General features: G+C 42.2%; 1 protein-coding gene across 2 annotated transcripts in view; it reads left to right on the top strand.

Moving 5' to 3' along the window:
• SPTBN1 (spectrin beta, non-erythrocytic 1) overlaps nucleotides 1-20,901 on the top strand; it is a 201,536-nt gene that overhangs the window by 167,218 nt on the left and 13,417 nt on the right. For both annotated transcript variants that reach the window (XM_069768874.1, XM_069768875.1), the window contains 12 exons: nucleotides 2,805-3,029; nucleotides 3,163-3,252; nucleotides 7,795-8,073; nucleotides 9,836-9,966; nucleotides 10,101-10,305; nucleotides 10,993-11,367; nucleotides 13,690-13,934; nucleotides 14,133-14,271; nucleotides 14,654-14,738; nucleotides 14,869-15,065; nucleotides 15,469-15,581; nucleotides 15,659-15,725. In XM_069768874.1, the coding sequence (XP_069624975.1) occupies nucleotides 2,805-3,029; nucleotides 3,163-3,252; nucleotides 7,795-8,073; nucleotides 9,836-9,966; nucleotides 10,101-10,305; nucleotides 10,993-11,367; nucleotides 13,690-13,934; nucleotides 14,133-14,271; nucleotides 14,654-14,738; nucleotides 14,869-15,065; nucleotides 15,469-15,581; nucleotides 15,659-15,725 (2,151 nt within the window). The remainder of the gene's footprint in view (nucleotides 1-2,804; nucleotides 3,030-3,162; nucleotides 3,253-7,794; nucleotides 8,074-9,835; nucleotides 9,967-10,100; nucleotides 10,306-10,992; nucleotides 11,368-13,689; nucleotides 13,935-14,132; nucleotides 14,272-14,653; nucleotides 14,739-14,868; nucleotides 15,066-15,468; nucleotides 15,582-15,658; nucleotides 15,726-20,901) is intronic.

Raw genomic sequence — 20,901 nt, 5'->3', positions numbered from 1 at the left:
TAGTTTCAAGAGATGGGTTAGGGTTGGGATGAAGACTGTGGCGAGGTTTGGGATGAAGTGGGAAGGGATCGGGTCAAGTGCACAGGTGGAGAGTCGATCTTCTGTAATGGTGGAGAAGTTGGTTTTGGAGGTGGAGGGCTGGGTAGTTGGGAGGATGGGCTCTGGGGTTTGTTGACTAAAACTGTCTCTGATGTTCTCAATCTTCTGCTTGAAAAATGAGGCAAAGTCTTCAGCTGAGATGAGTGGGGATGGAGGAGAGAATTGAAGGTGTTGAATAACTGTTTAGGCTTGTGAGAGATGAGAAGTAGGTTTGTTTTGCTGTGGCGAGTGTGGTCTGCTTGGGTGACATTTTCATTGTATAATATAGGACATGTCCTCTTTAACTGTAGAAAGATGGAGGGAAGTGGGGTATTTTTTTCCTTTCTTATCCACTTTGGCCAAAGTGGATAACTTTATAATTGCCACCTAGCGGAGATGGCTATGCTGCGTGTCGACCCTTTTACCGGCCTCGCAACACTACAGCGATATATCCCAAACTATACTCATCTACAGACAGCGGCTTCTGGGTAGTTTTTTCTTTAATTTTTAGCTAATTCTCATGAATCTTTCCCACTCAGCACTGACAAGAGGACTTCACCATAATCTGCGTTTTCTTGGGGTCGGGTTGTTTTTTCAGTGCACCTTTTTTTTTGTATAATTCAGAAGATTCATTGATAGTTAAAATTGTATATAAATAGCAAAGTAGAAATAGTCTGATAGGATGCCAGTGGAGACTTATTGCTATCGTACCACGGCAGATTGCACCTCGACGCTCATATTCCATGCTACGCTTTTTTGTTTACACGCTTTTTGAAATCCTTTTAAAAGGCTCAATAATAAATCTGTACAAAGCACCAAGAGTGAGTAAATGACTTTTTACATTAGTTCATAAGCCATTTCTAAGAGCCAGAAAGCCCAGGACAATGGAGGGAATGTGTAAACAGCTCGGAGCTCCTACACGGCCACTGCCCGCCGCGGCCTCTAAACAGCCTCTGTGTGCACATTTATTGTTATGGCGGAATGTGATCTCTGAAATGTCAGATATTCAAAGGATTTCAGACATAGAGACTACTGTATGCTGGAAATAAGGAATTAACACAGATTTTATTTCCCCCTCGCTCTTCATGGCTCTGTTTCCCTGTTATATTTAGCTCAGACTGGAGACGGGTTCATCTAGCGAGTATCTGGCCGTAAAGGCTTTAACCCCTCTGGGATGAAGGCTCAATATTACATTGGGTACTTATGTGGAAATCATTCCACAAGTATATGATAGTGGGACATAAAGGTCCCTTTGATCGGCTAAAGATGCCAAGTGACAAGATGGCAATGACTGCATGCGTGTCTACTGCTCAGCTGAAATCTACTGTTAAGGGAAATGTTTGTGGTACATGTATTTAAAAAAAAAAAAATGTTGACAATCTTTATTCAATGGCAAAATTACTAATTTTACAGTTTTGACATTATCCACCTGGGCTTTTTTGGACTGTTACTTCCAGTCCTTTCAATAAGAGTTTTCAGTATTCTCCTTATCAGCAGAGGCAGGGTTACAATGACAAGTAAACGCCTCTCTACACAGCTGATAACTTGGGATCCACCAATCAAAATAGGCGATGTTGCAGCTGACCCTGCTCTCCCTCTCTCCACAATGACCATTGCACACAACAATTAGATGCTTCAATACAAAAGACAGGCTCAGTTTGTTCATTTTGCCCAATGTACATTTGTTGTTTCCTTAAACAGGAAGTTAGAATTTATGAAAGCTCCAGTGGCCCATGTTAAAATTGTAAGGTTTCTAATGTTTATCTTTAATACAGACTGGGATATTGTAAAATGAGAAATAATTTACAGCACTTAAAAAGATATTAATATACACAAACCTACTGTAGACAAGACATGATTTTCTGATTATCACTTCCCTTGAAGCTTACTAAAAAAAAAGTTGGGATGGCAAAACCTAACCTCATGTGTGAGGGACAGCCTGACTTTCCGCTTACAGTATGCTTCGTTACTGGCGTAAAAGCCATGAGATATTGAATTTCAACCCATTTTATCCTAGTTTCCTGCATTTAAACAGAGAATTACGATGAACTTCATTAGAAGTGGTGAGCGGCTGGTACATATCTCCTATATAGTGGTCAGTCGACGGTGATCTCCTGACCAGCGAAAACTAACAATAATTTTTTTTTCAATGGGGGTAGTGGAGTTATCTGCAGTAAGTTGTGGATTATTTTATTTAGTTATTGGGAACTAAAGGCTTGGCTGATGTAGTTCACCACGCTGGGATCCTTGTCTCCCCACCATCATCAGTCTGGGGATGGTTTAGCTGACATAAATCTAATGCGGAGAGCTATCAGATAAAATCCACCTATATAACTTAGCAAATTTATAGAGACAACACTATAGCTATTAGTCTATTTGGCAATTTTAATTTTATTTTCTCCTTTGCCACATTGGGGGACACAGGACCATGCACTTTGTTTATTTATCTTTACAGTAGTATCATTTATTTTAAAGGAATTAATGTAAAATAATGAAACCCCAAATGGCTGGGAGACTCGTTAAATCTAACTGGACTGTTAGGTCCTCGTCAAGGCCTGTGTTCTGTTTTAGTTGAAGAACAGATTTCTTGATCTTTGTTCGTGAGAAGCTCCAAGTTATAGAGTGTTCATGTCAATACAATTTTGGTACCCACCTAAAAATGGGAAATGTGCTACCATTCCATTGTACTGTCTAACCATGAACTGACTTTGGATATTTCTGGCTAGATGTTAGAAAATCAGATGGATGTCCGTAAGAAAGAGGTGGAAGAACTTCAGAGCCAGTCACAAGCCCTCAGCCAGGAGGGGAAGAGCACCGATGAAGTGGACAGCCAGCGCATCGTCGTGGAGCAGAGATTTGTAGAGCTGCTTGCTCCCTTAAATGAGAGGAAGAAGTATCTCCTGGCCTCTAAAGAGATCCACCAGTTTAACCGAGATGTGGAAGATGAGATTGTAAGTGAATGGAAGCATCCTGAGGTTTATCAGGACCTGTTATCCATTTCATTTGTTACTTTTTAGATTGCGGCGCTTTTTTTCTATTATTTCTTCCTTTCTGTAGAGTTAATTTTGTTTCATCTTTTTTCAGCTATGGGTTGAAGAAAGAATGCCGATTGCCACATCCACTGACCACGGACACAACCTCCAGACTGTCCAGCTGCTTATAAAGAAGAATCAGGTCTGTATTCCCAGATCTTAAATGTTCTTACTGGAAAAGTCTGTGTTATTGTAATACTTGATTAGCAGACATTATTTGAAAGTAGAAAAAAACAATCTCTTAAATTTAAGATCTTGCAAAATATTTAGAAGATAAGAAAACCTACCAATTTTTCCCAGAAGTCCCATCCATACAATATTCCATGACCTGACATTTCAAGGACATTATCCAAAAGATACATAAATATCAAAACCTCTGTGAAAAAGACAATTACAATTTACCCTTTTATTATGGATTTAATTCCTTCATTAAGGGAACCAAAATCACGATTAATTACTGTCTGAGTAAACAAGGGATATATGACCTCTTTACCTCCCAAATGCCAGTCCTTAACTGATATCCAGCCTTCAAAAATGGGGATACAAGAACAATTTTATGGCGAGTGGTTATTGGGTAGGGATTAAAAGATGCCAGGTATGTTGGTAATGCAGAAATAAAAAGAAGGAAATGCCTCTCTGGCCCTAATCAATCCCTATTTCCCATAAGGAAACACCTCTACCTGACTACAGGGATGGGCACCCAAAAATCTGCAGTAGTGCCCCACTCCAAGTCATCTGCCCCTATCCTTTCCCTAGTGAGCACTAATATTAGTTCATTCAGGACAATATTCCATAATAAATCTAAACCGAATATTGTGCATTCTATGACCAGATACCATGAACAGATATATAGCCGTAATTCATGGACACCCAAAAAATGTGTAAAGACTGGCATTAAACTGTAATGTCCCGTCACCCGATGCAATGCAGCCTTGACATTAGCAGATGGATCATCTGTTCTTATGTTTATCTGATATTCTGATTACCAGGGTTCCCCAATAATATTTCTTCCCAACATGTTTCCCCTCTATACAGAGGTTCATCAGGGGATTCTGTTAAGGAATTCTTTCAAAGAAGGTGGAGTGGTGAGGTGTACGATTGCTTCATTCCCACCTCTATCTCCTGCATACTAGAACATCAAGAAGACTTAAAGAAAACCTGATAACTCTATCCCCAAAGTCCCCACCCTACACTACGCCATGAAATGATTACGTGGCCCCCGAGTGCTTAATAGGTCTTCAGAGATTATTTTTTTAAAACTTAAGGCTATGTGCACACGTTCAGGAATGTATGCAGAATTTTCCTGAGCAAATCCAGACTCCTTTCGCAAGAAATCCGCTCGAGTTTTTTGTGCGTTTTTTTCGCTGATTTTTTGCATTTTTTTCTGAAGGTTCTTAATGCAATAATATAGGGGAAATCCACAGATTTTCTGCAAACTTACTGAACATGCTGCGTTTTTTTCTGCGATGTGTTTTATTTTGGGGAAAAAAAAAAGCAGCATGGGCACAAAAATTGCGGAATGCATTAAAATGATGGGATGCATATGTATGCGGTTTTTTAAGCGTTTTTGCAGTGGAAAACCGCTGAAAAAAACCGCGAAAAATATTGAACGTGTGCACTTAGTCTAAAGTTGTTGTCCAGTACTCGGACAACTCCTTCTCAGTCACCTTTACTCACCTCCGCTGTTCCAACACTGTCAGCGCTGGCTCTCCCAGGGCTCACATGACAATGTCACGGGATCCCTTTGGCTAATCAGTGCTGGCTTCTCTCCCAGCCTTTGGATAAATCACATACGCTGCAACTCCGACTTCCTCAGGATGTCCAGTACATCGGAAGGAAGGAACTGTGAAGTGGCCACTGATTGGCTGCAGAGAATGCATGACATCATTGTCGAGAGTCAGTGCTGACATCACTGGAACGTCGCTGTCACTGGAGGGGAGTGTAGGTGTTATAATTTTATTTGGGGGATACATCAAAATTGAGAAGGAATATATGGCCCAGATCAGAAAGAGTCACACAGTCTTGGCTCAATCGCCTCCCCCTTGTGGCTTCATTGGCTTTTATCCCACCTTTTATATGTCACCAGCATGTTGCCGTACAGTCCTACAGAACTGTGGGCAGTGCAGCATGGCGTACGGAGCATGCGCCTAAAGAGAGGGGTAGATGCAGCACACCTCAGTGTTTTGTGCAGGGAGTTGCATTATTCCTGTTGTTGGGTATGATTACATAATATGTAGCAATACTGTGCATACGTGAAGAGGCCCTGTATAAATATAAAGATGGCGCAGCCGAATGTTTATTCAGTATTCTCACCATGTAGCTTCAAGAAGATGGCTGATATCGTATGGATATGGCCCTTTTTTGTTTTTGTTTAACTTTAAAAAAAAAAAAAAAATTTAATCCCAATTCTTTTCACCCACATCACCTTCCCTGGTTGAACTTTTTGTTCTCATTTTTTTTTATTAACTGTTCTAAGTTTGTGACCTCCTGGCAGCACATACAGAAACATTTTTCTTAGGATTTCTGGATTGTGCTTGTATGAGTAGCTATAAGTTTAGTAAAAGCTAATTTTTATTTTTTTTATGCGACATAGCCCAATAATTATAAAAGTGACAAGCTGCTGCAATACATACAGAGACTGTGAATGAGACTGGATATTTAAAGACTTTCCTCCACCAGGCCACAATGGCGTTTTCCATTTTGCACTTTTGTAAATGTCGTACAGCTCCAGCATTGCATCACGCTCCTCGCAGCCTTCATACTGTGGAATGCGATTTGCGTAATTTCCTTCCTCTGGAGCTACACCCTATAAAACAATCAGAAGAGCTGTAGATGAGGCTGTTCTCATTATCTCACTGGTAGCCTGGCTTCCTTCCATGTGGATGTGATCATTATTTTGGGATTATATAAGTTTTCCTGATCTGACAAACAGATGGATTTTCTTGAGCACATATATTTTTAAAAGTTTTAATCAATTAGTAAAATGTTGAAATGATAAATTTACCTGAATAATAAGCCGCAGCCAGGAAAGGCCCTGCTAATGCATCAGGCACCTTAGGGAAAGACTAAATCTACCTAAAAGAAAAATTCATTTTTTTTGTATAATGCTCTTGAACGATGAATAATCACAAGAAATATATATACATTTTCCTTTTCTAATTTTTTTTGAAGTCTGCCACAATGACTCATAATGGGACAGATTAAGTTTGCATATAGAATAGTGCAATAGGCTATGTATTTAACAAATCATAGATTAATCTATTACAATATACTTTTATTATATAAAGTATATGTACCTCCTGTGCTGATGTCAGATTATGGATAATGACCATTGCAAATTTGTGAAACTAAAAGAATAAACAAGTTGCAATAAGGGAAGGTATAATGAATGTGGATGTTCACGAAGCTACATAAATGATAAGGAATGTCGATGATAGATGTGCCAGTCTATTAATCTGATTGCTTCAGGTCTGTGATAGTGGATAGATGGTATTTTTGGTTGAATGGATCCATTATGTTGAGTGCCCCAACTGGTAGCGACTCTCCAAAGTTCACTAGTTCAGAAGCTGACGGTGATTAGTGATGAGCAAATGTGCTCTCGGATAAAGTGTTATCTGAGCATGCTCGGGTGTTAACCAAATGTCTTCGGCGTGCTCGAAAAATACGTCCATCGCCGTGACTGCAGGTCTCATGGCTGTTAGACAAATGGAACTCCCTGCATGTGTTGTGGTTGTCTAACAGCCGGGAGACATGCAGCCGCGGAGACTCCAACATATTTTTTGAGCACAGCGAAGACTGTTAGCCTCCGAGCATGCTCAGATAACACCTCCTCCGATCACGTTCGCTCTTCACTAGTGTTGATGTCACGAAAAGCTACTGAGCTCCAAAGTGGACAAAAGATGTAACTCATTTTGAAAAGTTTCCCTTTTCTTCATCATGAATGACGGAGTGCACACCTTGGCTTCTTAATTAGCTTTCACTAGTGGTGAAACACTTTTAATTCTGCTAATTGGCCTAAATATTTTGTTACTTCAATATTACAGAAACTACTGCTGTATCAATTACCGTAATCAGTGTCCATTCGTGCTATAATATAACTGATAAAAAAGTGTTTTATTACAGTAATTAGAAAATGAATTTAGCGAAAACTACCATAGATCTATAAGTGTGACTGCAAGGAGCGTGGTAAAATGATTACTTATTTTAAGAATAATATTAATGTTGCATGGTGGACATATTGCCGGTTATCTTTGGAAACACAGTCTTCGTAACACTTTATGAAAAAGCAGGTTGCTCTATTCACTATTTAAGCCTTGCAGGGTTATTGAATCCATAATGAAGATCCAGCTGATTTCCGCCCTGGACATTCATTTTATACAATTGTCCACTCTCAAGTCCGGTTTAACAATTTTACTACCTTTCCATTCATATTGCCATGAGGTTTTTTAATAAAATGTTGCAGTATATGTAATCCATTACAATCCATTGCGAGCAGCTCGCCCTTTACAAGCACTCACCGATCCAATCTGGAGCCGCGCTCTCTTCATAAGGGCAGTGCCATCACCAGTGGTTTTCTTGGTCAGGGATCGTTTTAGGTCATGGCACCAGCCTGTGTTACTTGCAGTGAGATTATTTGGTGATTTATTACTTGATTTACTATGTTGGTATCGTATGTTTTAATCAGACTCTCCAGAAAGAGATCCAAGGTCACCAGCATCGTTATGAAGATATCTTCGAAAGAAGTGAAAAGATTTTGGAAGATGCCAACCTTAACGCAGAGCCCATCAACCAGCGACTCGCAGATCTTCAGGCTTTATGGAACCAGCTTAGTGACGAAACCGAGAAGAGACACAGGCGGCTGGAAGAGGCTCACAAGGCTCAGCAATACTACTTCGATGCTGCTGAGGCGGAGGCCTGGATGAGCGAGCAAGAGCTGTATATGATGTCTGAAGAGAAAGCCAAGGTGCCTAACAATATCATTTGTATGGGGTGACGGCAGTGCAAAAAAGTAATCCATCATTAGTGGGAATTTTAGTTTTCTTTTTAATGGGTTATTTCTAAAATAGCAGGTTATTCCCCTCTCTTTTGACCCCCAACCAGACTTTTGAAATCTGAGAATGAATCTTTGTCCCCCTGTCTTGAATAAAGTGGAGGAGAGAATGATCAACCTCGGCTCCATTCATTCCCTACCAGAGTGCTGAAAATAGTGGAGCGCTCTACTCCTCATCCTCCAGTACTCCCATAGACGATGAATGGAGTGGAGGTCAAGTTAGCGCCCTTCCTCTCCATTCTAGGCAATGCTCTGCTAAGCCCGGATGTAGGGTTTCCAAAACTCCATTCATAGGGTCTCTGGGGGTCCTAGCATTCAGCCCCTCTCCCCTTAGGAAAAAAGGGATAACTTGCTATTTTGGGAATAACCCTTTTATGAAATGCTATCCATACATAACTGCACATACAGACATAAACCTTACCTTAAAATTATGAAATATTGCTGTCTTGCTTATTGAGGTGTGTATGTATGTATATATGTGTATGTGTGTGTGTATATATATATATATATATATATATATATATATATATATATATATATATATATATATATATATATATATACACATACATACATACACACACACACACACACACACACACACACACACACACACACACACACCGGCTCAGGGGCTGACACAACCGGCACCTTGCTCTTATTGCTGCTGCTTAATCATCTAAATGACATCAGTGGTTTATGACAGCTGGGGGGCTGCTGGGGTCCCCACAATTGCCATTTTAGTCAGCCTTTTGAAGGGACTGTGGCTGGGCCTCATAGGAGAATTTCATGGTGACTGCAATGCAGCTGTGATATTGGACATACATCAGTATTCCACTATATAGGAGAAGCGATCAAATGGTCGCAGGTTCAAGTTCTCTAAAAAATGTCTACCCTCTCCCCCCCACAACACTCTATTAAATAATAATTAAAAATCCATACTTGAAATTCTGACGTCCTTAATGGTTTCATAAATTGGACTAGCAAATTCTTTATAAAAGTGAAGTACCTGAAGTCTGGCCGTGTTTACTCTGGCCACTGAGTCTGATCATAGTCTGACACTTCCATTTCTGTAGAGATCATCACTTTTAAGTAGTCATCTCATTATCATAACAGCCAAAAATACAATGACCAGATAACACCCATGTGTAATGGCGCAGGACCCTCCATTCACAGTAGGTGATGGTCACAGCTCACCTCCTTCTCCTCCCTGCACTATCACAGAGCAGGCCCATAACCCTATTGGTTATGCTTTCTTGTAGTTGTCGCTGAACATCTCTAGACTTTCTTATGGTCCGTGCGGCTGATGCAAATCAAATCTCTAAATCCTGTATAGAACTGCAGCTCCGGCACGATGGCCGCATTACAATCCTATACAGAAAGTAGAATACAAATCTACAATCGGAAAATCACAATCAAATATTTTAGTTCTAATTAGTGTAAAAAAAAAAATATCTAGGTGACGTTTTCCTTTTAATATATAATCTTTCCCTTTATACTGGCTGTACTCTTATACACAGAGAATAAATATGGAGCTGGTACAGGCCAGAAAAGTGTCATGGACAATGCTCCATGCTGATTACCAGCGTTCCTGCAGAGCATCGCAGACACTGTATGATAAGTAGCTTTCCATTCCACATATCGGGTTCCTGCTGACCCTGGACATTTATTGCAGGATGAGCAGAGCGCGGTGTCGATGCTGAAGAAGCACCAAATCCTGGAGCAGGCAGTGGAGGATTATGCGGAGACCGTGCACCAACTGTCCAAGACGAGCCGGGCTTTGGTGGCAGATGGGCATCCGGAGAGGTTAGTGGCCATTTTTGTATACATCTTGTGAAGAATTGTTTATAGGCTTGGTGTGATTGATCACTTTTTCCACTGTATAGGAAATCACTGTGGCTTACATAACATTATCCCCACCCGTTATATCGTCTATACAGTGAGCGCATCAGCATGCGTCAGTCGCAAGTGGATAAACTTTATGCAGGTCTGAAAGATTTGTCTGAAGAGAGGCGAGGAAAACTGGATGAACGGCACAGGCTGTTCCAGCTCAACCGTGAGGTGGATGATCTGGAGCAGTGGATCGCAGAGAGAGAAGTCGTGGCCGGCTCCCATGAGCTGGGTCAGGACTATGAGCACGTTACAGTAAGTCATCGCTTTTATAATCCTTTTTATGGTAAAATATTATATTTGGTTACGGTAGAAGTTTCATTCATTGTCGTGGATTATAGGCGTTGTCAACGGTGTGAAAAATCTTACTTTCTTCCTGAAAAGTGCCACACCTGTCTGTGGTTTGTGTCTGGTATTGCAGCTTGTCCTCATTGAAGTGAATAGGAGCAGAGTATCCAATACACTGTGAACGGAGCTGTGGTGTTCTGCTTCATACAGTGGATATAAACCGCTACGGAGGGAGCTGATAACAGCTGGTCTGATATTGATGAGCGAACATGCTCGGATAAGGAGTTATCCAACCGAGTGTCTTCAGCGTGCTCGAAAAATATTCGAGACCCCGCACCTGCATGACTCGTGGCTGTTTGACAGCCGTAACACATGCAGAGATTGTCTTAACAAGCAAGCATTCCATGCATGTGTTGCGGCTGCTGCAGCAGCTCTCATAGAGAAGTTGGCCAAACTATCTAGCGAGCCATCGTTGAGTCGGCAGTGATCTATTTTATGTGGGGGGGCTTAAGAATAGGTTGTGAATATCAAAGTAGTGAACGACCCTTTAAGGAAATTGAGGAATTTTTCACTATTATCAGTCATTTGCCACCTTGGTTAAATTTCCTCTTTCTGGGTATAACTAAAAAAAAAACCTGTTTTCTTTTCTTGCAGATGTTACAGGAAAGGTTCAGGGAGTTTGCACGTGACACTGGCCACATCGGGCAGGAGAGAGTGGATACTGTCAATCACATGGCGGATGATCTTATTAATTCGGGACATTCCGACGCTGCTACTATAGCAGAATGGAAGGATGGTCTCAATGAGGCCTGGGCGGACCTGCTGGAACTCATCGACACCAGGACACAGATACTGGCTGCCTCATACGAACTGCATAAATTCTATCACGATGCTAAAGAGATCTTTGGTCGAATACAAGATAAGCATAAGAAGCTCCCGGAGGAGCTGGGAAGGGATCAGAACACCGTAGAAACACTACAGAGGATGCACACAACCTTCGAACATGACATCCAGGCCTTGGGCACACAGGTATGGTTTCTGGTAGCACTGTCCACCTCTAAGCAGTGCAGGATTTATGTTGGCGTCAGATTGCTAAGTGGCACCTTATAAATGACCGGTTACAGTAGCTAAAGGGTTTAATTAGCGTATATACTCGTGTATAAGCCGAAGACACCTCCCCTCTGCTTATACAGGAGTCATTGTCCCAGAAAGACTGAGGGGGAGCAGCGGGTTACACAGGCAGGAGCCTGCGGCTTTAACGGTGCCCTCTGCTAAAGAGAAATTAATATTCAATGCCCCTGCGATCACATGTCCCCCGCTCATTAAGGTAATGAATATTCACCTCTCTCCACTCCCATAGGTGTGGAGTGAATATTCATTACTTTGAGTGGGGACATATGATCGCTCGGCCGTAAGCACTGCTGGCGCTGGAACGAGATGCAAAGAGGGTGTGCTGGGAAAGGTATGTTGGATTTTTTTTTTTTATAGGAACCATGCATACAAGGACAGGGATGGGGAGCCATGCATGCTAGGATAGGGATGAGGGGGACCATGCATATATGGTTTATACTCAAATCAATAAGTTTTCCCAGTTTTTTGTTGCAAAATTAGGTGCCTCGTAGTGATGAGCGAATATACTCGTTACTCGAGATTTCTCGAGCATACTCGGGGGTTCTCCGAGTATTTTATATTGCTCGGAGATTTAGTTTTTATTGCTGCAGCTGAATGATTTACATCTGTTAGCCAGCATAAGGACATGTGGGGATTCCCTAGCAGCCAGGCAACCCCCACATGTACTTATGCTGGCTAAGGGTACTTTCACACTGGCGTTTTTTTAAATCCGTCACAATGCATCGTTTTGCAGAAAAAATGCATCCTGCAAAAGTGCTTGCAGGATGCGTTTTTTCCCCATAGACTTCTATTGACGACGCATTTGCGACGGATTGCCACACTTCGCATCCGTCTTGCGATGGATGCGTCGTGCTTTGGCGGACCGTCGGGAGAAAAAAACGCTACATGTAACATTTTTTCCTCCTGACGGACCGCTTTTTCCGACCGCACATGCGCGGCCGGAACTCCGCCCCCACCTCCCCGCACCTTACAATGGGGCAGCGGATGCGGCGGAAAAATGCATCCGCTGCCTCCATTGTGCAATGCAGCAAACGCAATGCGTCGGGGAGATTCCGACGCTAGTGTGAAAGAAGCCTAACAGATGTAAATCATTCAGCTGCGGCAATAAAATCTAAATCTCCGAGCACTAAAAATTACTCGGAGGACCCCCGAGCATGCTCAAGAAATCTCGAGTAACGAGTATATTCGCTCATCACTAATGCCTCGGCTTATACGGTTGACTTATACTCAAGTAGATAAGGTATTAATATAAAGAAAACTTTAAAAGTTTTTGTTAGAGAGCAGTACATTGTGGGAACTCAAGAGAGTTGCACCGTTTTCTCAATTAATACATTACCGTGCTTTCCGAAAATAAGACAGGACCTTATATTATTTTTATCTCCAAAAGATGGGTTAGGGCTTATTTTCTGAGGATGTCTTATTTTTTTCCATGAACGACAAACTACATTTATTTTTGAACAAAAAAAAAAATCATCATTATATTCAAATATAATTGTCATCACATACAATGTACATACAGCCTAGTTCCTCCAGATTCCCACAGTTAATGGACCTTTGGTGACAACTCTGGCCCTTATGGTAACTAGGGCTTATTTTTGATTTTTGGAATATGGCTTATATTTAAAGCATACTTCAAAAATCCTGTAAAATGATGCATGGCTTATGTACAGGTTAGGTTTTTTTTTCGGAACAACGGAGCATGCGTTTCAACGTACTCCTGACCAGTCATACACTTGTCAGAAGTTTTGATTGGTTCCGCCCTCCACCATAGGTGTAAATGCTCTCGGCTTAAAGCTGCTCTCCTCTCAGGCTAAAGATGGGTGTCATACAAAGTCTGTGATCCAGCCTTGTGTCATGAGGGAGGGCAGTTCTCAGCTGAGTGCCTCATATTTTTGATCTGCAGGGTCTCAGAAGCCGGCCACTACTGACCTAAACTTCTGACATGTCTGTATAACTTGCCAAAAGTTTCCTGGAAGTTGTTTAGTCTCTCTAGAGATTTATCAAGCTATAACCCCTTGAGGATGTAGTTAGCTTATCATCATGAGTTCGGCTTCTGAAACTATGATCGTCAATTCATTCCTCCTGCAGTGGTTGTAGGGTTACATACATGGAGGGAGGGTGTAGTATTTCATGTCGGCCATTAAAATGGAATGCATAGACAGACTGGGTCCCCTACAAATACATCCAGCGCTGTGCTAAGGTTGTGCCATTGACTTTTAGGTGAGGCAGCTACAAGAAGACGCGACACGACTGCAGGCTGCTTATGCAGGAGATAAAGCTGATGACATCCAGAAGAGGGAGAGCGAGGTTCTGGAGGCCTGGAAGGCATTGCTGGATGCATGTGAGGGACGACGGCTGAGATTGGTGGACACAGGTGATAAATTCCGGTTCTTCAGCTTGGTCCGTGACCTTATGCTTTGGATGGAAGATGTCATTCGCCAGATTGAAGCCCAAGAGAAGCCAAGGTACTGTACTCTTGGTGCTAAAAGCTACATCCTTCAAATTGGACCAGGTTTACAAAGTCATAAGAAAGCCAAGCCTATGTCTATAAGAAATATTAACCCTTGACCAGTAGACGTCAGATCGCCAGTTTAGCTGTGTCTTCAGATACTGCCTCCACTGTTTTGCACCATGATTGATTGCATTGTCTGCTATCATTGCAGGGATGTGTCTTCAGTAGAATTACTAATGAATAATCACCAAGGTATTAAAGCCGAGATTGATGCCCGAAATGACAGCTTTACTACATGCATCGAGTTGGGCAAGTCTCTCCTGGCAAGAAAACACTATGCATCAGAAGAGGTGAGGCGCCAGGATAATTTATAGCTCAGCTGCATTGCAGATCTGCATGGACTTGGCGGCAGCGAAGGCGGACTCTCCGGTGAGAGCAAGGTCTCGGCTGCTGTTTCCTCTGTGCTAAGCACTTCCCAGTGTAATATGACTTCAGTCACCAAACTGCTAACACCACGGTATTTAGTCTTCAATGTGGTTTTGCATCCCTGGCAATATAGATGAAAATATTATCGATGGGGGGGAAAAAAATGTTTGGGAGCTGAATCTGAAAGGCCAATAGGGCTGTGAGTGATTGATGGCTCTCTGTTAATAAACAGAACAGAGGATTAGATTTAGTCCTTTAATCTGAATATGTTACATGCTGATACAACAGACGTCCTTTTCACAATAGATAAAAGAAAAGTTACTGCAGCTGACCGAGAAGAGGAAAGAAATGATTGACAAGTGGGAGGACCGGTGGGAATGGCTAAGACTGAGTAAGTTGATGTGAAACACCTTTGGCCGTAATTCTGGAAATTTCGCTTCCCTGGGACGGTTTCTTATTTTGTCGAAATCCCTTTAATTTTGTGCATTTGAACGTTTGTTCATCCTGTCTGTCTCTCTCAGTTTTGGAGGTGCACCAGTTTTCCCGAGATGCCAGCGTTGCAGAGGCCTGGTTATTGGGACAGGAGCCATATCTGTCAAGTCGTGAAATAGGCCAGAGCGTCGACGAAGTGGAAAAACTCATCAAACGGCATGAAGCATTCGAGAAGTCTGCAGCTACTTGGGATGAACGATTTTCAGCCTTGGAAAGACTTACCACGGTAGTCGGCTTTTGTTTGCTGGTGGATTATGCGGTTTTACAAGGTTGCACCCCTGCCAGCTCTTCTAGTATATTAGTAGCCTGTCTGTTTCTCATGGGCTGATGGTTAATACACAGCTAGAAAATAGTTCTTTAATTTGATTCCAAATGATTGTCATCGATAATCTCATTCTGGCCACGATGTGAGATTACAGGGCTCAACTCAAGGCAGCGTTACCATAATAATAAAGGCAGAGGAAGGGCCGACCTCCTGCATGGTCTTAGTCCTGCATTGACCTTATTGTCATGAATTTGTGCAATGCAGCATAAACATGGCTGGATATCCTTGGATTCTTAAATCTGGTGTCAGCCCCACTGAGAACCTCACTGTTACTTGCTGTAATTCTCCCTGAATTCTCTTTTAGTTGGAGTTATTGGAAGTCCGCCGTCTGCAGGAGGAAGAGGAGAGGAAGAGGCAGCCCCCCACTCCTGAGATGAGTCCTAAGGTTTCAGAAGAAGGGGATTCGCCACAACAATGGCAAGTCTTGTCCTCTTCTCCCCATCATGTAAAAAAATATTTAGTTTTTCTGACCACTTACTTTTTTTTAAATTTAGGGATGGAACTAAAGAAGGAGAACAGATTTCCCAAAACGGATTGCCATCCGACCAAGATTCACCACGGGTTAGTTACCGCTCCCAAAACTACCAAAGCTACAAAAACTTGATTAGCCGAAGAACCGCCAATGACAGGCAGTGGTCTGGACTGTAAACCCTCTTGTGTCTACCCCACAAAAAAAATCAAGTAACGCTGGTACTTTCTGACCCAAACTCACTGGGACGTACTGTCAATAACATTTAATATAGTTTTATTTGCCTTGACTAATCGCAGGTACTAGGTCACATGTTTATTTCATATGTATTTTTCTTGAATTCATATTAAAAGGGTCGTTTGATACTAATGAACGTTGTATTAATATTCACCTAACGGACCCCCGCCTCTTCTCTGTTCTGCTGCCGGCGTCACGCTGGCTTCTTTTTCTGGATGGGGTTGTCAGGTGACCACTGCAACCCGTCGGCAGAATGGAGGAGCGGCGAGATTCCGGTATGTGAGTTTGGGGATTTTTTTTTGCTTTTTTCAATTTTAAGATTACCCTCAGCTCGTTAATACAATGTATTCATATCCAACAATCCCTTTGGATTGAAGTACAGTTTTGTCTGGGATTTTTTTTCCATTGCAGGGTCTATATCGCACAACCAAGACTTCCCTTAGTGCAGCAGGTTTTGCTTCCTATGTTACGTGTGTATCAGCCATTGTCTGTTCCTGTTACTGCTCCCAAACCTGAGCTATTCCTGCCTGAATGCCCCTCGTTTTATTACAGGCCATATACTCTTATCAGAGATATAACCCTGTGGAAATGCAGTTACCCCAGAATCATTCACCAGCTCCCATCAGTGTAGTAGACTTGTTACAGATTTTATAGCATTCATACTTATAGGCACATAAAATGTGTTATGGTAATGTATCAGTACTAAAAGACTCAAGTGTAGAGTTTTCTATAGCTTTTATTAACTTTTTTTTACCGCTGATGTGGAATATCCTGCATTCGGTGATGTAATGTTGTTGGTGTCCACTAGATGGCAGCATTAAGAGGTGGTTTCGGATTACTGCGCTGCAGGGGGGCACGGACTCTAACATGGCCTCATGCACGTGACTATGAGAAGTGTATGAGCGCACACTGCGCTCTCAATGGCTCGGATACATTAAGCATAGGTTGCATTTTTACTTTTTGTCGGATTCTAAATATAAAGTCACCAAAGACACAAAGATATTCTTATCATAATAATAATAATAATAATAATTTTATTTTTATATAGCCAACATATTCCACAGCGCTTTACAAATTATAGAGGGGACATGTACAGACAATATACATTACAGCATAACATTCTTCCGTAGTTCTCATGCCTTATAATATAGTGACTTATTGAGGTGGGAGACTTTATGGCCCCATAGTGCAAAGTCCTAGGGACCCGTGGTGCCTTTTTTCTGACTCTGGCCTTTTAATAGGGGTTTACAACATAAAGGAAATGTTACATAGACCGTTGAATAAAGATGGTGACTATTTTAGTGCATAATGTATTTACATTGGTTTCAAGGTTTTTTTTTCATGTTACATGGATGACATTGCTTGGATGTGCCATCGCTGTTGGGGGTCGGACCAGCCATCCTGAAAGATAAGGCAGCGCTCGCCTAGTGCTGTGTTCCCTCCAAATTATATAGGGGCGCTCCGCAGTACCATGCACACTCAGGGGTCCGGGCCTCCTTGCAGGGGAAGCCAGCCCTGCATCCCCTTCATTCCCGGGACCAGTAATGGTGAACATGATCTTGGTGATACGCCATCATGTGTAAGATGGGAGAGGAACCCCTTGAAGATCTAAATGCAGAATCTGCGAGATGGATTTGGATCTAAGGCTAGTTTCGCACCAGCGTTTTGAGGAGCTGCGGAGGGCTGCGGACTTCCTCCGTGAAGCCCCGCCCTCGGCCGCACCTCCGCCGCTAGCTCCGCCTACTTCTGCATGCGGCCGGCGTATTTATCTTTAACATTAGGTACGCAGGTCGTGCCGCTGTATGCGGATGCTTCCGCATTCGTCATTTTGACGATGCGGCGACCGGCGTAGAATGCAACTTGTAGTAATTTTTTTTTTCTCCGCATCGTCACAACGAGGCATGCGGAGGCATCCGCATACAGCGGCACGACCTGCGTACCTAATGTTAAAGATAGGTACGCAGGCCGCATGCAGAAGTAGGCGGAGCTAGCGGCGGAGGTGCGGCCGAGGACGGGGCTTCACGGAGGAAGTCCGCAGCCCTCCGCAGCTCCTCAAAACGCTAGTGTGAAACTAATTCTCTGCAAGTGCAACTCATTTCGTAAATGCATTAGGACCACCGGAGCGAGCCTGTTACTGTATGTAGTAGACCTGGAGCCGCTGAGGGTTGTCCTCTCAATCCCCATGATTGTCCGAATATTTCACTCTTCAGATCCGAGAAGCAGCCAATCGTTTTTATCTTACTTTGTTTTCTAATCACCGACATCACATAAATGTATTTCACCAGTTCTTCTTTTCATTGAACATGCTTTTGTCAGCAAAACTGCAAGTTGCTTCTTATTTCTGTTCACAATTCACTCTGTATTATTCCACCTGGAAAAATGAGTCTCTCTACTGTTTATTAATTATTGCTGATTTATATAAGATTAATTTATAAATGATGACATGAATGCAATGTTTAAGGTACATCTGATTACTGCACACAATGGAGGCGGCCATGTTGTAGATTCATCAGATTTAGTGACATTAAAGGGGTTTTCCGGTTTAAGAAAATCCTTGTCCTCAGGAGTGTTTCTTTAAAAAACAAACCTGTTTTTCCTCACCAGATGTCGGCTATTGTCTGCAGCGCTGATTTCACATTGACGGCTCTGCTGCCAATCCGTAAGCTCAGCTTCTCGTGCGGTCTACACACTAACCGGTTGGCTGCAGCGCTGTCAGCTGTAATCTACACCCGAACAGAGGCGGAGAGCCAGCGCTGTACCTGGGGATGGTGATCAAAGCCCTTTGTTTTTTAAGAAACTGCACCTGGGGCCAATATATATATATATATATATATATATATATATATATATATATATATATATATATATATATATATATATATATATATATATATATATCCTTTACCTAATCTGAGTGCTCTTCTGAATATTGCGCCTCTGAATTATCTTGCATGTCCTCGTCGTATCCTCATTGACGATGGTCCTGAAGTCGCACATGGCCGCCCCAGTGTGATGTAGGCAGCGGTTCTGAATTCATGATACTAATGCGATGATATTATAAATGTATTTTCTTATATAAACATATGACTATTATATTTAAATCTATTTAACTTTATTCTTGAGCTATATTTTATCAGAAAAGTCAATAAATTGGTGCAGAGACTCCCAACATATCAATCAAATGGAGCATAGCTTTGTGCATCTGGATACAGCGAGCCTCGCCATGCATGTCACTAACGACTCACGTACATCACGCGTCACTGACCCGATCACAGGACTAACTACCATGTGACGTCAATGCCACCGCAAGCGCTGCGTCCTTGTCTGTCAGCACGCCGTGCACGCATGTGCCCATTAAAGTTCATCTCTTTGTTCGTTTCTACATGTTCAGCACGTTTGTGTTCTTTTGTTACGCGAGCTTCGTTACGTGTTTAATGCTTCAATGGAAAGTGACTGATATATCCACGTTCAGTAAGTTCAGTGCGCAGGAGTAACGTTGTCTGCTTCCTTAGTCTACTTGCAGATGTCGCTTACACTCACCAGATTAATGCCGCTTTTCACCAGCCAGCCGTTGCAATTCTGAAATTTTTGTTGGGAATTAAGATATTAAAACAGTTCCAAGAACGGACTGTGGATAAGAGTGGCGCTATCCTCACGCAACCTCTTTATGGCCATAGATGTGGAACTGCTAATATTTTCTGTAGTGCCAAATGCCAAAATCTACTCTGTGGTTGCAATTATAAATATTGCTACGATCATGGACCCATACGGGTCCGCACAGAATGTCCGTTCCAACCAAGTACAGGCGCTCGGTGCACCCTTAGTATGGCAAAAAAGTTCAGTGCACCCTCCAACCTTTGTTTTACCTCTATCTCCACCCCTCTATGCCTTTATTAAGCCAGAGCTGTCAATCAAAATAGAGGGGGGGCAAAGATATTGAGTGTAGGCAGTTTTTATTTTACATGGGGGAATACAGAAATTGTGAAGGAGTTTGCTGAGCTGTGGGACAACCTTTTTAAGGTTTCTTGCAGTACAGAATCTCCTTATGGAGACTAGCAGCTAGCTTAGGGATCCGTAATCCAAGCTATACTACATGGGGGGAAAAGGCTGGGCTAATTAGCCGTTTAGGTAGCTACCCGATAAGTTAGTGCCCCGTCATTTAAAAATCCTTACATCATGACTGGGGATATTGGTCAAACCTGAGTTTGCTCCAAAGGTGATAGAAACCCATCTGTAGACAGCTGTTTGGGGGTCTTTTTCCCCTGTCCGTACTAAGAAGGCTTCTTTGGCCACATTCACATGTTCAGTATTTGGTCAGTATTTTACATCTGTATTTGCAAGACAAAATCAGGAGTGGAACAATCAGATGAAAAGTATAATAGAAACATATGCACCACTCCTGTATTTATCACCCACTCCTGGTTTAGGATTAGAAATATTTCTAAGGCAAAATACTGACCAAATGCTGAATGTGTGAACGTGGCCTAAGGAGACACTTATTCTCCTTGTCGAGAAACCAGGCTAGAGAATGCTTCCAAGGGAAAAAGGTTTGTAAATTGGCTGTCCCACAGTAAAAAAAAAATCGAGGAGTCTGCTGTAACCCAAATGTGTGTTGATAATGGCTTCATCAGCTCGTCCATCCAAATCACAAAATAATGGATAAATGGGTTTTCCGATGCAGCTCAGCATCAGTACATCGGCAACCCTGATGGCATTGTCGGCATATGCCTGGCACGATAGGTGCCCAATCAACGTGTGTGATACCTGCTGCTCCCGCACTCACCCTGGCAGGCATCCGCTGAGCAGTGCCATTGGCGCCTGATGCCATAACTTCTTAGTAATTTGATATCTGTTTCCAATAGACTGAAAACTATTAAAAGGTCCTCACCATATTTTCCTGTTCTGTCGACCACTCAAAACCAATAAAAACTTCTCACAATCCATTGAAATTCCAATTTTATGATTTTCCTAGAATAATCATTTATGTACAGAAATCAAATCTGATTTGCTCCATCTTATTTTAATCTGTGA

Source organism: Ranitomeya imitator, chromosome 5 (assembly GCF_032444005.1).
Source record: "Ranitomeya imitator isolate aRanImi1 chromosome 5, aRanImi1.pri, whole genome shotgun sequence".
Taxonomy (NCBI): Eukaryota; Metazoa; Chordata; class Amphibia; order Anura; family Dendrobatidae; genus Ranitomeya; species Ranitomeya imitator.
The sequence above is the reverse complement of the archived record's forward strand: the minus strand, read 5'-3'. Positions and strand labels throughout refer to the sequence as shown.